General features: G+C 38.5%; 1 protein-coding gene across 1 annotated transcript; it reads right to left on the minus strand.

Moving 5' to 3' along the window:
* Window positions 1–9,618: 9,618 nt before the first annotated feature.
* On the minus strand, window positions 9,619–15,519 carry LOC122074185 (polygalacturonase-1 non-catalytic subunit beta-like). The gene is made up of 3 exons (XM_042639042.1): window positions 15,277–15,519; window positions 10,210–10,550; window positions 9,619–10,099 (listed from the first exon to the last, which is right to left on the minus strand). The coding sequence occupies exons 1-3, from the start codon at window positions 15,517–15,519 to the stop codon at window positions 9,619–9,621; spliced, it is 1,065 nt and encodes a 354-aa protein (XP_042494976.1).
* Between the last annotated feature and the right edge of the window lie 1,717 nt (window positions 15,520–17,236).

A 17,236-nucleotide genomic window follows, 5' to 3' on the forward strand; every position in this document is an offset into this window, starting at 1 on the left:
CAAAAATAAAATCGGTTCCCTGACCCCCACCTTCGGCATTGCCATCAGCAGAGGAAAGAGAAGCGCACTAATCAAATCTATAGTTTGGCCTGCCCTCGGCATCTCTTCTGATAAGATCCTTAATGTGGGCAGGAAAATCGATATTTGTGGCTAATATCCCTGTCTTCGCCGCATCTCTAGCCAGGTAGTCGGCAATTGAGTTCGCTTCTCTGAAGTTGTGAGTTATTTTCCATGTGATACTCTCCAAATATGTCTGGAGGAAGATCTACCTCTGCAAAGCAAACCATGGAATTTTCTTTTGCTGGATAGAGATTGCAACAACACTAGAATCCGTCTCTACCCACAAACATGTAATGCCCAACTCCCGAGCACGCATCAGCCCCACCATAAGGCCTTCGATTTCATCTTCGAAGACTTTCGAGACTCCCATAAAAATTTTATAGGAGTCAAGAATGCCTCCCCTGTGATCACGAAAAATCCTGCCTGCACCTGCGCGACCTGGGTTCCCCCTTGAGCTTCCGTCAAAATTCAATTTAATCCAATTTACCTCGGGTCTACACCGGAAAACCTCTAAGATCGAATGAGGTGGAGAACGCTGAATCGAAATACCAAGCTTCCTACAGTAAATGAGATCAGTCGTTGTTTTAACTTCACCTTTGGTGCTTGGCTTTGCGGACTGAATATCCTCTAGAATCATCTGCTTCAGGTATCTTGCCGGTCTTGCCTTGCCATCATGCCTTCTACTATTTCTTTCGTGCCAAATATGATCAGTCACTGTTAGTAACCCCATGATCCACACCTCTTTGCAGCAAACAGATTTCTGTTTTCTTCTCCACCATTTGAGGAAATCGGGCATGGTTCTAGCTTTCTTCCATGGCACATTGAAGCACCCACAAAAAAAGAGCCATATATCTTCGGAGTAGGAGCATTGAAGGAATATATGAGTCAATGTCTCAGCCTCCATTCCACATAAGCTGCATTTAGAGGCAAGGTCTATGCCCCTCTTTTGAACAGCGTCATCTGTAGGGAGCTTGTCATGCACCATTCTCCAACCAAAGATAGACACCCTGGGTTGCATCTTTTTGCCCCAAATCAGAGAGAACCATGGCACTTTCAGGTTACGGATCCTAATATCTTCCCAAGCCGAATTAGATTTGAAAATCCCATCAGATGATAGGCTCCACAGGAACATATCTTTCCCTTGCAGTGAAGACTCGACTCTCCCTCCAGGCCAACTAGCTCTAGGATGGATTTTCCGCCCAACCATTTATCCGACCAGAAATTAATGCTTTTCCCATTTCCAATCGTCCAGGCTTCTTTGGAGGACACAAAATGCCAAATCTTCCTAAATCCAGGCCAAATTGAAGAAGGCTTATACGACTTTTTGAAGGAACCATCACCCCTCAGGAATCTCGCCCTTAAGAATTTGTATGCTAAGGATTTCTCATGCTTGACCCTCCAGACCATATTACAGAGCAAGGCTTTGTTTATGTCTCTGAGCCTTCGCAGCCCCAATCCACCTTCATCCTTAGGCCTACAACACAGATCCCATCTGACTGATATTTTTTTTGCAGTATCAATCTCACCTGTCCAGATAAAATTTCTCATCCACCTCTCCATTGTTGCAATAAGGGATGAAGGCCACCAATATACAGTTGAACTATGGTTCATCATTCCCAAGATCATTGAGCGGACCAATTCCACTCGTCCAGCCATGGACAAAATCTTCCCTTTCCATCCAGCTAGTCGCCCTTTAACTTTATCCATAATGGGAATTAGCGACTCCTTTTTCACCCTTCCCTTAAAGATCTTGACCCCCAAATAGCGGGTGGGGAAGTTACAAATGGAGATACTAAGCTCTTCCGTAATGGCTTGCTTTCTAGGGGCAGGAACAGATCCCAAGAAAAGCTTGCTTTTGTCTAAATTTATTTTCTGGCCGGAGAAGCTCTGGTATTTAGAGAGAAAAATATAGAGATTTTTAACATACCTGATGGATGCATTTGAGAAGATAAATACATCATCAACAAATAGAATGTGTGTAGGGATAATAGCACCACGAGGACCCGATAGAGCTTTAATGTTGTTATTGGCTAGGAGCTCAGATAAGCCTCTACAAAGAACTTCTTCAGCAATTATAAACAGCATTAGCGAGATCGGATCTCGTTGTCTCAAACCCTTCTCCACACCATAGTATCCAACAGGGCCACCATTTAGCAGAACTGATATTCTGGTAGAAACAAGGATCTGATGGATCCAAGAGATCCATTTTTCAGAGAAGCCAAATCTCCTCAGAACATGGAAAATAAAATTCCAAGAGATGGTATCGAACACCTTTTGGATATCAATTTTTAAACCCATACCTCCACCTCTTGTGGATGCAAACATCATGTTTGCCAGTTCTGAGGCTAGAGATATGTTGGAATGAATGATCTTCCCTTTCTGGAAGGCCCCCTGCTCCTCAGAAATAATTTTTGGCAGAACACACGATAATCGCATTGCCAGAACCTTTGATATTATTTTGCAAAAAAAATTTCCCATGCAGAACGGCCTGAATTTGTCCAGGGATAGTGCTCCTTCAATTTTAGGAATCAAGATCAGGAAATTATTATTAATTCCGTAAGGCATGAAACCGGTTTTGAAAAACCATCTGATAGCCTTGCACACATCTGAAGATATGATGTCCCAACATGATTTATAAAAAGCTCCAGGAAATCCATCTGGACCAGGAGCACTATCTGGATCAAGATCCCACACTGCACTCTTGATCTCAGTGTCAGAGGGAATACCATCTAATTGACCTCTATCCCATTCTTCCAAAACATTTGGAATGCATTGCAATAAATCCATGGGATTGGTAAGGGGAATACCTTTTGTGAAAATGCTCATAATATCCCGTGATTTATTCCTTGATCTGCTCTTTATCAGAGATCAAGGTCCCATCAACCATCTTCAGAGATTTAATGGAGTTCTTCATTCGCCGTATCTTCACTGAGATGTGAAAAAGTTTTGAGTAAAAGGATGTTATTTGATAATAAGGAGTTTTCAAGTAATGCTTAATGGGTTTTTAAAATTTGAACCAATTCTATTGAGAGTCCCAAACATAGTTCAAGGGAAACAAAACTATCAGTATCGATCGGTATCAGAACGGTATCAGTCTTGATCGATCCCATAGTCATTTGCAAGTTTTAGAACCTTAGTCCCAATGCCTTGTAAATAATAAAATATCATTGGTCATCATGATGTCACTTTATCATGTACTTGGGATATTGTGGATTAATATTTGACTGGTCAAATCAGTGGGAGGATGGAATTGTATATTCTAAAATGTTTTATATGGTTCGATTAGTGGGAGGATGAAATTCAACATTCTAGATTGCTTTCAATGCAAGATAAAATGGAATAGAATCAAAGTTGTTCCAGAAATGTTTGGAACCCAGTTTTTTTGTTCCAGAATTGTTCTGTGACCCCGTTTTTTGCTTCATAACTGTCCAAGAAAGTTGTCGTATTCTGTTTTATTTTCATATCAACTTTGAAATTATTCTGGGTCATATTTATTGTCTTGATTTTGTTCTGGGAAGATCTTTTTTTTGTTCTAATCTTAAGTTCTATAACAACTTTATATCTCTGTCAATGGTTATACAAATAACACTTCAAGTGTGCATTTCCACATATATATTTATGTTTATGCATGCACTAGTTTATCACTGCCATGATATTGAAAAGTCATTTATGAATGATGTAAGTAGAAAATTAATGATATATTTTGTACTTGCATGTCATATTTGGAACACCCTATGATGAATAGATGATATTGGAATTAAACTGGGTATAAGCATTCGCATAAGCTTAACTGCATAGTAAATTTTCAGAGAACCATGAAAGGGTGGGGTGGAATCCACCAAGGTAACACGTCTTATTCTTTCATGGATTTCCCTAGGGCGGTAAAGTTGGTGACATTTGCCCAAAGGTGATGTCACTCAAGTTAAAAAAAATGACAGTAACCTAGAGGTTTCTAAGCCCAAAGGTGAGGGGATCTCGAAAGTTATTTTTCTTTTCATAGTAAATGTGGATTTGTAAAAAGACTAGTGTATTCTTAGCCCAAATGATAGGACTATAGTTACGGTTGTGACTCTTATATCATTTTTATTTCCTAGGGACATATTTAAATGTATGTTCTTATACATAGATATATCTCCAATGGGGAAAACATAACAGGATTGAGTGAAATCCACCAAAGTAGTACATTCAATTTGATTGTGTTTTTTTTCAATAGTAAATGTGGCATTTTTCAAAGGTGATGTCATCAAAGTTTGTGGACATTCAATTTAATTGTGTATTTCTTGACGGTAAAGATGGTATTTTCCCCAAAGGTGATATCATCACATGTTAGAAAATGACATTGACTTATGAGTTCTTTTTCCTAAGGATGATTGAATTTTTAAAAGTTGGTGTACTTTTCATAGTTAATACAAGAAATAAGAGGACCAGTGAATCCATGTCCTAAAAGATAGGGATACAGTTTCAGTTATAACTTTTAGTCACTGACAGGATGTTGGCATGCCTATTACAAAGGTTTTCTTAATGGAAGTGTTCAAAGATCATGTTTCTAACATGGATATTCTTGATTTTTAAAATGCTTGGTTAGTGGGAGCTTTTCTTCCTGTTGATTACTTGTTTATATTTTGAAACTTTAGCCCAAATGTTTTAGGGCACAATTTGATCGATTACAATTATATTTTAGCAGTTATATTATGCACAATTATTTCATTTATTAATTGCTTTATAATTTCATTTGAACATGTTTTATAGGTAGTAGTTGCCTTAGTTATAAGCAATATTTTTGCCATAGTATAAAAGGCACAGTACTTGCCACAATTTAGCGGAAAGCCACAGTTAGATATTAACCCCAAATCAAAGGCAATTTGCCATAGTAAAGGTTAATATCACAGTTCAGGACCTACATGGAATGACAACAGTGTTATTTAAGGATATGTTAATAATTTCATGTTAATATCCCACATAAATTCGTGTTAAGAAATTTTCTTATGTTTGTAATGATAGAAAGTTGTATGTCGTATATTGAGGTGTATCTTCTACTGTTGTTCGGTGTGAGTGATTTTTCAACTAAATCACAGTAAGAGTGGTTAATGTAATGAGATTCCATGGCCACACAAATTTGAAAGACATCCTTATAATTAATTTAGCCTAAGTGAGAGATTGTTAGATTTATGGGCTTAATTAATTATTCGAGTTGATTAAATTGGTGAGAGTCAAGTTGCATAAGCTGGTTCGGTCCACTCTCAAGTTTAGGGATATGCTGGGCCAACCCATTGTGGTTTAGGATTTTGGGTGCAGAACAGTATTATAAGTACTAAGTTTTGGGTCCCTGTAGCCATTATTCACTCTTCCCCACTTTATCACTGGAGTGAGAGAACTAAGGAGGTCTAAGGAGCTGTATAAGATCCATAGTCAAGAGAGGAAAAATTGAGAGTGACCGACATCGTTCGTCCACAACATACTACGTGAAAGATGCAAATCAATCAACTACGTTTTGATCCAAACATTTATATTTTAATTGATTATTGTGTTTTAGTTGTTTGTATGAGAACCACTTAGGTTCTGATTTGATAAACAGATCTAATCTTAAAGAAAAAAGTTCCCCATGCATATTATAATGTGAATGGATTAAGCCTAGAATAGTTATGCTATTCCACATCAAATATCTACTGATGGAACAATTGTTATTGTTCATCAACCATAGAGACACAATATTTAGGAGTTCCTGTTTAAAAATCAAGACTAAAAGGCAAATAGAACTAAAATTCCTAAAATGTTTAGTCATTTAAGATCTTCGGTTAGAGGGTAAGAACAACAAATTTAAAAGAATATAGCATCCCAAAAGGTGGTGGCAAAGCATTAAGATGAAGGGGGGGGGGGGCTAAGCATCATAACAAACGACTGGTGGGTATGGGGTATTTTTTTTCGTTTCATAGTTCTCATGCATGAAAGCCAGAGCACCGCTTCCCTCATAGATTATTGGAGGAGAGTGGGAGTCAGTGAATCAAGGGGGGGGGGGGGGGGTTCAAAGAAGGGGGTTGGGCAGAGTGGATGGGTTGAGTAGGTTGTTGAGATTTCTTAACTTTTATCCCGGTGGTGTGCTAAATCTGGAATTTCAAGGGTTTTTTTAGCGTGATAAGGAATCAAAATCAAAAGATCGGCCAAAAATAAATATTTAAAAATTATGGACCGGAAGAAGAGACGCTAACATCTTCTTATGACTACCAGTGAAGAACTGAACAGTCATTGTCGAAGAAGATTTAGTTTGTTACCTCAACGTGCCAGTGACGTAGACTTCCACCTGTGACAATTTAAATGGAGGAGAGAGAGAGAGAGACGAAGGAAAACTTGGAGAAAATATGGCGAGAGTATTCAACATAAAAAAAATTATCCCAAAAAATAAAAATTAAAGACGAAGGGTACCAAAGAATCGGTGTCAGAGAGGAAGCTGTTTTTTTTTCTGATACAAAGTTCTCTTCCTCGTGATTTGAGGTTTTAAATTGGTTCGAATCCAGACTTCAGTCAAGGCGAGGAGACAAAATGTAAAACAGACCGAAATCTATAGGGCGTGTGCTATAGAAAGACATGTGGCTGTGGTAAAAAAATTAAGAAGAAAATATAGATTCTAAAAGTAATAAGAAGATGGAAATATGAAAGATAATGAGAGAGTTTGGATCCCGAAACATGAGTACATGCACTTATATAATAGTATGATAGTACAATATATACCTGTCCTCTCCTGTCCTCTCCTCTTACACTCCCCACAACCAACGTATGACTAAAACTCCAAAGCAAATAACACCCATGTGGGGGGGGACAAAGGTATAAAACAAAAATACAAAAGATGAAGAGCATACTTCTAAAACATTGTTCTTGAAGCTTGGTTCCTAAAACATTGTTCTTGACTCTACTTATCTACATTTTGGAATGGGGATCAAATAAAAAAGAATAAATGCCACCTCATTGGATGGAAATCCATCTGCCAACCCAATGCTAAGGGAGGACTAGAAATAAGAGATTCAGAAACCCACAACCTAGCTCTTCTCCTCAAACTAGGTTGGAGACTAATAACCAATGAAGTCAGCATTTGGGCCAAAACTCTAAAGGCCAGATACTTCTACAATAGATCCATTTTTGACAATAAAATCCTGAAAGCTCATGGATCTTATTTCTGGAATAGTGTTTGTAAACTCATCCCTTAGCTGTAAAAGGCTGTTATTAGAAGAATAAGGAATGGAGTTAACATTGCATTTTGGGAAGATTCTTGGGTCAAGAAGGAAAATCTGGTTCTTGATTTGGCAAGTTTTAAAGTCACAGACCCATGTATTGTAACTGTTAGTGACACCGTGATCAATAGGCAGTGGAACGTGGAACTGTTGAACTCTATACTGCCACGCATTTCGTGGAAATTATCACTATGATCCCATTGACCCAACAAGTGGATCGATGGTGATGCCTACTGACAAAAGATGGGTCCTTTAAGACAAACTAGGCTGCTAGATTTTTGAAAGATAACCAACTGACCTAGCCCAATGAACAACCCCATAGGTGCAAATGTACCAACCCATGTGTAAAATGGTGGCAATTTTTTTGGAAAATCAAAATCCACCCAAAATTTAAAATATTCTTATGGAGAACCATTAACAATGGTCTTCCCACTAAGGATATAATATCTAAATGGAGTGATTTGGATACGACCTGTAGAGGATGCAATAACAATAGAGAGACATTGTTCTATGTCTTATTTGAGTGTGAATTTGTCAAATGGGTCTGGGCTGCTAGACCATTGGGATTTAAACCGGAATCCATTCCGGTTTTGAATGTGAACAACATGGTAATGTACTATTTCAACTCGGGTCTAATACCCAAAAAAGACCAAACATGGTTCTTCACTGTTTTTATGTTCACCACTTACTTTATTTGGGAACATAGAAATAAAACCGAATTCAGGGATCAAAAACCAGATCTGCATCAAACAGTCAAATAGATTGAGTTCTAGATATCATTCGGGACTACAAGTTTTGAAACAGTATCACAATCTGATTGGAGGCAACTGAGTGTCACATCAAGCCCACACCAAAACACAAACACCATTATCATTACCACTGTCAAGGACACAAAGGGGGAGACATTAGCATGGGCTCTAGGTATTTTCACATATGGAAAATGTCTATTAATGGAAGCTAATTTTTGTATGACAGGAAAAGATAGTGAGGCTGAGGCAATAGGGTTGATGCAAGGGCTTACTAAGGCAAAAGCATGGCAGGTGGAGATAGACCAAGTGTGGAGCGATGCGAAGGAAATTGGCTGGCTACTTCAAAACAATCATGCCCCCTTACTTAATCTTTGGCCTAGAACCTTAATAGCAGTGTGTACAGAATTAGATCAACTCCTTATTTACCCCAACTTCTGTTGGACTCTTCTTATTTTTTCTAATTTTACTTTTTGAAAAAAAAAAAAAAACACACACACACACATTGTTCTTGAAACTTCCAAGAATCCAACGGCAACAATACTTCAGCAGACGGACCCAGAATTCAAAATATTGGATGAAAGAAAAGCAATTGGTATCACCACCAGGGAAGCTGGGGGCATGAAATTGAGCTTGTAGCCTTCTTCTCTAAAAGGCAAACCTGAAAATAAACCATTCCAAGTGGATGGGGGTGGGAGGGGAGTCACTCTGTAATGAAGGATACGGATACGGAGATTGGGTTGTGCTTAGGTTGAGAGAGGGTTGGTTGATGGAGGACGATTGAGAATGGGATGGTTGTTGAGGGAGAAAAAGGGGTTGAATCTGGTTAGAGGAAAGAGAAGAATTTGATGAAGTAGGGGCAGAGGATGGCGCACGGCAGAGCTAATCAATGGAGAGAAATCCAAGGAATTTAAGTCTATCATGGACAGAGAAATATGTTACGAGAGTCGCATACCAGGGAAGGATGTCCAAAAAACAAAGAGGAGGAAGAAGAGGAAGACGACTACTAACAGAGGGAGAAGAATCAAAATAGCAACACCGTATGAGATACACGAGGAAGAGGATGAAGAAACAACGGAGAGGGAGAAGGAGAAGGAGAAGAAAGACAGAGAGGTGGGAATGAGATCAGGTGGTAGCAGTAAGGGAAGGTAGGGGGGAGCATTCTGTAACAGCAAGAGGGGGGAGGGAATGATTCAGATGCAACAACAAAGGACTTTGTGGGAGAGAGCCCGAGAGGAGCTTGAAGAGAAAGATGGAGGGAGAGGGATGATGGTGTTAGTGGAGGTTAAGGTGTTGGTGATAGCAGAGAAGAAGAAACAAGGGAGAAGGGGATTCTGGAGATATCACAGGGACTAAAATAAAAGAGTATTCAATTGAGTATTTCTGGCTAAAAACTTTATGTAACAAACATTTTCTTTCAAGCACAAAGTTATATTGAAACTTGAAAGACACAATAAGAAAGAAAAAAAATAGATAATTATTTGTCCTTCAAATAGCATAAGCACTAACATATACCAAAAACAAGACAATCAATATTCAATTGCTTCTCAAACTAGAGTCTTTGTCCAGGCCATTCCATTCTTGTTTATCTAATGACAGACTTCAATAACTGGGCCTGGGCCAAAACCCAACAGCTTAAAAGCAAGATGGTTCGGATTCCAAGTTGATGTATCATAGTGGCATGCCATGATAGCATCATTCCCCTTCTTCCTGGCATGTATATCAACTGTATATGCTTTCACTTTTTGTAAAATGTGGCAAAAATAGACTTGAAATGGGAATGGTTGACTATGACATATGACTGGTGGTTCAGAGAGATTTCCATATATTAGTTTCATAGCTCCATCTGTGACATTCTCATAAGATTCTTCAACATTCTCAGTACTCCATATTCCTACATGATGCCCTAATTTCTCAATAATAAAATCAATGAGATCCTCAGCAGAAGTAGCACAAGTGCAATGTGAGCATTGAATGGAGCTTTTCTCACATATCTTGAGGGTGTCTTGAATGTACTCATCCATGTTTGAATCATCCACCACACCAAAAAGCTTCTTTAATTCGTCGATCCTGGCAAAAGAAAATGGGATTTTTGATGCCAAAGGGTGCGGCAAAAACGATATATATGACATTGGGTCTCTTAGATCAGGGATAGGCATAAAATTTCTCTCTTTCACTACTGACTCCCGAAAAAGAGCAATCCCCCTTGGCTGGCAATTGACAAGGGTGTTTCCTTTGGAAGGCCTTCATATATCTTTTTGGCATCAGTCAATGGGATTATTGATGGCAAGTTTGTGTCGTAAATCTTCTTCATCAGTGCATTTGTAGAACAAACAACATTAGCCTGCTCACATAATGAATGCATGTGGGAAGCCAATTCATTTTCCTCCATAAGTTTCATAAACACTGCCAGCTGATCAAGGCTTAATGGAGAAGTCTTTGAAATTAACCACTGTGGAGGGTCTAGAAGACCAATATGCTCTTCCCAATAATGTGAGAAGGCATTTTCAGTTTGAGAATCCTGTAATTTCATGGGAAAAAATTAACAATCTTTCATGGAAAACAATTAACAATCAAATAAGAAAGATAAACTAGGAACAAGCAATAGCCATGTTGAAATGATTGATGATGGAAAATCATCATCTTTCTTACACCAAAGTAAGAAACTATTATAAGACCAAGGAAAAGAATGGCATGCGTCATGATGGAACTAAAAAAAAAGAACGGAATGAGTTAGATTGTGCATGGAGGGGATGTTTTGAATTTATATAGAGGGGAAATTTTGTAGTACCGAAACATAAATTGTGCAAGTTTTTTCTGATACAAAATAAGATGAAGTTTTTGTTAGTTCTGTAAATGAATAATTTGATCCCCAATCTCCCTTATGAAAAAGTGAACACTTCTCTTTTATGGATACTCTTAAAGCAAACTTTTTTTACCAAAAAAAAAAAAAAAGTTAAAAGTAAACTTTCAATTACCATTCCACCCTCAAAATTTTAAGGGAAAAAGATCCCTATTTGGTCATGCGCCCCTATGTCTAGACACAGGTTGTGGTGAGAAGACTACCATATCCCCCTGGTTGGATGCTTTGGTGCCTCTCCTGGTTGGTCCCTATGTTGGTGCAACGGCCACATGATCAGGTAGCGATCCCTAACTCTCAAGTACCAATTTTTAAAATACCAAAATCACCCCTTAATTCTGGTTCATTCTCATAAGTTATGGTTTTATTATTTTCTTGGGGAAAATAACACTCGTTGTCGTGTGGCCTACGTAGTGCAGGGGCCAATGAGGGGGCACACATGGGCATAAATAGGGGATGGGTTTTTGGGTTTCACAAGGGTGGGAGAGTAATTTCACCGCACCATGTTCCATAGGTGCCTTGCTACTAGGGAATGTTCATTTCCCCTTTCTCGTTTATTATTTAGCTTTGTCTTCATATAAAGCTTAGGCTGCATTTGGAAACGCTCTAGAAGAACATTTCTGCATTTTTCCCATGTTTTGTGAGCATAAAAATGGAATAAAACATTTGGTACGGCTGGTTTGTTCTTCTATTCTTTAGGAACAAACCATTGTTGTCAAAGAATAGACTTTTAGAAGTTGAATCCATAAAACCTAATCCCTAGTTTTTCCACCTCTACCATGACAAAGGACCCTACAATCACAAAAGCTACCACTAAATGCAACACCAAAGAATTTGTACGTCGTTCAATCAATAGTATATTAGATTATCAGTTGTTAGGAGATCAAATTTCCTTTGATTAAGTTCCATTTTTTTTTTTTTTCAGTACCTACTCTATAGAAAGGGTTGGGGGGCGGATGGAGGTAATGGCTAGGAGGTTCAAACTCAAGATCTAGTGAAGAATGTTGACTTAATGCACCACATCTTTACCAACTACGCTTGGCAATAGTCGTTCCTTTGATCAAGGTTGAACCCTCTCTACAGATCATCCACCAAGTGCTTAGAAGGTGATGCCTCAGGATATTAAAATCACCAGAAACCGATTATATATGTTAGCTGATTTTTTTTCTTGAATGGATTGTACCTTTTCCTCTATATAGACTATTGAATTGGTTAGCTGATAGCAGAAGTGATAAAAAGAAAAAAGAAAAAGAAATTAAGTACTGTGTTCTAGGGGTAATATTGGTATCAAAAGCATGAGGGAGTAGTAGTAATATGACGGGGGTATGGCTTTTGACTAAAGGACTTTTCCCTTATGTTTGGGGCACTTCTTGTTTAGTTAACTCACTTTCTCAAATAATTTAACTCTTCTTCAAACAATCTTCTAAGTACAAATAAAAGCATAAGTTTTGTTTGGTTACAAGGGGAATTAAAAGGAAGGAAAGAGAAGAAAAGGGAAGTGAAATTTTTGAGCTTACAAATAAACTTTTGTAATCATCACCCCATATGACTATATCACTAACTCCAAATCAGTGCAAGTATCTAAATTAGCTAAATTAATTTTCCACATGGAATTGTGAATTCGCAATTGCAACGATTGCATAATATATAGTGCAGTTTGATCGGCCACTTTTCAATTGCAAAGCCAAATTGAATCTTACACATTTTTTTTCTTCTATTTTTAGCCATCTATTTGTTTTAACTATTTTTACAAAATTTTGACTTTCTAATGAACATCTAATGTCTTATTTTTCCACGTGGCTAATATGAAGTGGGACCTTCCTAATCAACCTATCAATTTCAATGGAGGATCCCTCAATGAGCTTAGATACTTGGTGAATTTGACTAAGTGAACCATAAAAAAATTCTTTTCATTAAGGGCAATTGGTTGTAAACCCATTGAATTTGCAATTGCTTTTGTATGACTACAGTACCATTTCAGTCCGAAGAGACTTAATTTGTATGATAAGTAGGCCTCAATATATATATATATATATATATAGAGAGAGAGAGAGAGAGAGAGAGAGAGAGAGGGGGGTAAGGAAAGGTTTGGTAATGGCTTTAACTTTCCCCCACATCTATACTCTATTTCCAACTCCACCTATAACAAAATTTTCATTTTACTTTCACTATCGAAGTCTCTATGCACCTAAAAAATGGAATTTACCGTTAAAAAAAACTTGCTAAGGAAGATATTGATAACAACTAAAATATTAAATTTAACTATAACAATAACATATTACATATAAAATCCAAAATGCTATGAACTTAATAAGTATATCCCACCCAAAATGGTTATTGCAAACAAAATCAAAAAAAGGTAACAAATAGAAGTATGTTCAACGAAAGTGACCGAAACTTTCCCCTTTTAAGAGGTTATATAGATCGCTTAATTCCTTTAGCATTCCTAACTTATTGAAAAATTAAGATGTTAGAAATTTTCTAAAACAAGAACTTCAACTAAAAAGTTGAATGTCATGATAAAGTTTTATCTAATTAAGAAGATATATTTTTTTGTGAAGAACCTAAGCCATATGTTTTAGAGGTCAGAATAACGTATGTGGTTGGCTTGAGGAACAATTCAAACTTCCACTCTAGGAACCTATTTTTGAGACTCTTTGATCAGATGAACATGGAAAGAGAACTTTTAGAAGGAAATTAAGAAATTTAATCATAGCAAGAATTGGCAAGAACAATGTAGACATAGAAAAAAAATATATAATTTGTATTCAAATCAATTTTGGCAGTAGATAAATAAAGATGTGTCTAATTAGCATCCAACCAACTCTTATATTTTTGAAGCTTTATATCAAAAGGGTTTTTTGACCAGGAGGTTCTAGAAGTTATCTCCAAACTAGCACCAATTTTTTCCACATGGAAGGGTGATGATGCAAGTTCGACCATATAGATATTGTGAGATTGTTCCAAGATTGGCCACATATCAAATTTTACTTAGATTCAAGCATTAACCCTTATAAAATTGGCATGTTCATTTGTATTTTCAATTGTCCATTTATTTTTTATAAAATTAAATTTCATTGGTGTATACATCTCATTTTGTCACCCGAAGGCCTCTCTAGCATTGATGACTGTGAGGACCAATGGGGTTTCGTAGACCTCCTCGCGAGAGGAGTGATGTGGGTGTCTATTGACTAGGAGTTGCCACTTAGTTTAGGGCCTAGGATCCATTGCTAATTGAAATTGAAGCGATTCCATCCGAATTGTCTAAGCTATGGGTTAGGGTTCGTGTCAAGTTGTGGTCCAAGGAAGGTGTTAGGCGCCTCAATCCACCCAGTGAAAACAGACTTCAACCCTAGATAACACAATTTCCACTCAATCACCCTAGCTACCCTCAGTGTATAACTATGATCTGGCACCAGACCAGAGAGAAAACAATTGTACTTGGACTCGGGTGTCACACTATGCCCCTTATTCTAAAACACAAAAACAAAAATTCAAATTCAAACTCTCCAAAGTCTAAAGCAAAAAAGGAAAGAAAATGCTATGGTCATATCTAAATCCTACTCCACCTTTCCAAGGCGTTTCTCTAGTTGCTCAATATGCTCTATGAGGTACTTAAGCTCAGCCTCATCAGCTTCCTTAGCCTTGTCTATGTCTGTCACACCCCACTTTCACTTACCTAAAGGCTGGTGACTTGAACACATTTGTATCCAACAATCCAACTAGGATCACCGATACAGTACTTTTGGATCACAATTTATGAAATGAAAGTAAAACCACATATTTGGTGGTGCAAGTGATGGCTGAGGAGAGCGCTAGGGTTTCAAACGGAAGGGATGAAGGTCGTCCTCCTGATTGAGGAAGACAATCCTTGCTTACAGAGTTCTAGCAACCGAGGAAGAGGTAGCCTGTGACTACATCGGTGGGTTCAGATCCTCCATTAGTAGTGGTAGCAAATGTCCCCAAGGAGAAAGCTTCATTCTCTATGGTTGTAGAAGACTTCCTGTTATTGATGATCTACTAGATCCCACACAGGTAGGATCTCTAACTACTGTTATTATCCCATAAGAAGCATATGAAGAACGACTAGAAAAATTTAAGTTTTCCCTCATAGGGAGAATGAACTTTAACTTTGTATCTTTGGATGACATTTGGAAGGAGGCGAAGGATTCTTGGTCCTTAAAAGGTAGGATTGCCTTGGCCCCGATGGGGAAAGGTTTCTTCCTTTTACAATTTGAATTGGAGGAAAACATGGTGACGATCTGGAAAAGAAATTCTGTCAAGGTGGGGAATCATTTGATTAGATTCAAATGGTGGAAGAGGGACTTCAATGTCAATGAAAAACAAACTGTTACGAAGATGGTCTGGATTTGCTTCCCAGACTTACCCCCAGAGTATGGCACGAGAAGGTTTTGCTTATTATGGCAAAAGCAGCTGGTGGGCCGATGGCAATTGATTGCAGAACTCGTGTAACTATGCCAGGGTCATGGTTGAATTGGAGGTGGGCGGTAAGAGGGTTGAAGAAATATAGGTGGAAAGGACGCAGCCTGGTTCCGATGTGCGTTTCTGGTTTTATTAAGACAGCTTGGGAAGATGTGAATTTTGTAAAAAGATTGGCCATAATATCCATGACTGCAGAGACAAAAAACGAGCAGACGTTCAGCCTCACATAGAGATGGGCATCCTTGTAGCAGTTTTTGATGACGAAGGCGACGTTCAGCCGGTGGTGGAGTCAGAGAATGATGGTGTTGCTCAGAAAAATCCGACAAATCAAGGATTGGATGGGGAAGGATCTACTACCCATACAAGCTCAAGGTCTCCTTCTTTGGGAGTCAATGACGGCTCTCAATTTAGGGAAGTGGATATCGATAGGACTCTTTCTACAAGTGGGTCAATTGAGATCATTATCCTAATCCAGCAGGGTCTTGTTGACTCAGCAAAAAGGGGCGATATTAAGGACATGCGTTCGAGAGAGTTTCAAATTTCTGGCGATTCTAGTGCTCCACTATCTACCTACCATGATGGTTTGGGTGGGTTGGGGATTGAGGATGCCCATGCCCATGCCCATGCCCATGCCTATGCTGGTTCTATTGAGGAGCGATGTGCTTCACCTTCTTTTAGAAGGTCGCTACAAGAGAAAGATCACCAAGTCTGAACGTCTTGTTAATGCCTCTGGGTGATTCATGAAGGTTCTATATTGGAACGTTAGGGGGTTCAAGAAGGTTGCAGCTAGAATAGCCTTGAGAAGTATGGTGAGGGAGAATAATCCTAATTTCATTTGTCTGGCAGAGCCAATAGTAGATTCCTCTTCCTTTCCATCTCTGTCTTCAATAAAATTGGCTTCGATGTCGAAATGATACATAGTAATAGGGGAGATAAGGTGTCAAATCTTTAGTTGATGTGGAGAAGGGGGCTTCCAAAACCTTCTATTGTTTTAGAGTCTTATCAACAACTTTCAGTTAAGGTTCATTGGAAGAACAAGCATATTTTTTTGTCTTTCATTCATGCTAGCAATTTCAGGGTTAAAAGAAGGGATTTGTGGATTGAGCTTGCATCAGTTCCTATTATGGCGGAACCATGGCTTATGGTTGTAGATTTCAACGCCACCCTTACATCTCATGAAAAGCGAGGTCCAGGTGCTTTCAGTTTGGGTTCGGTAGCGGAATTTGACGCTATGATTGATTCCTGCTCTCTGATCCAGCTTCCCTCTCAAAGTCCTAAGTTTACTTGGTCAAACAATAGGAGGAGAGGGAACATGGCTGCAGTTCTGGATAGGATTCTTTGTAATGAAGCTTAGCGGAATCACTTTCAAGACTATGCCCAAACAGTGCTCCAGCGAGATTTTTCTGACCACTGCCCAATCTTGATTGTCTCAGAGGCTTGGCCAAAGCCTGGTACCCATTCCGAATGCATAAATTTTCGTTAGGAGATTCATCTTTTATTCAGATTTCTCAAGATGCACAGTCGCAAAGCATTTATGGTTCAGCCAGTTTCATCTTAGCCCAAAAGCTAAAGAGACTTAAGCCTATTATTCGAGCTTGGGCTAGACAGGTCTTTCCAAATTTTGAAGCAAAGCTGATAAAAAACAAAGAGGCATTTGCTGTGATTCAGGGTCAAATTGAAAGTTCAAGGATGCATGACACCTTGTTTCGGAAGGAAGTGGATGCAAAAACGGCCTATTTGAATGCTTTAAAAAATCATGAAAAGTTGTGGGCAGAGAAATCCCGTATTATTATATTGCACTCTCCTGCAAAGAACCTTTGGAGACTCCAACCAGTTGGCAAATAGAGCACAATCTTCATCCCCACCTGTCACCACACTTCTCATATCATTCCACTCATCCTCGG

The sequence above is a fragment of the Macadamia integrifolia genome, chromosome 3, assembly GCF_013358625.1.
Source record: "Macadamia integrifolia cultivar HAES 741 chromosome 3, SCU_Mint_v3, whole genome shotgun sequence".
Taxonomy (NCBI): domain Eukaryota; kingdom Viridiplantae; phylum Streptophyta; class Magnoliopsida; order Proteales; family Proteaceae; genus Macadamia; species Macadamia integrifolia.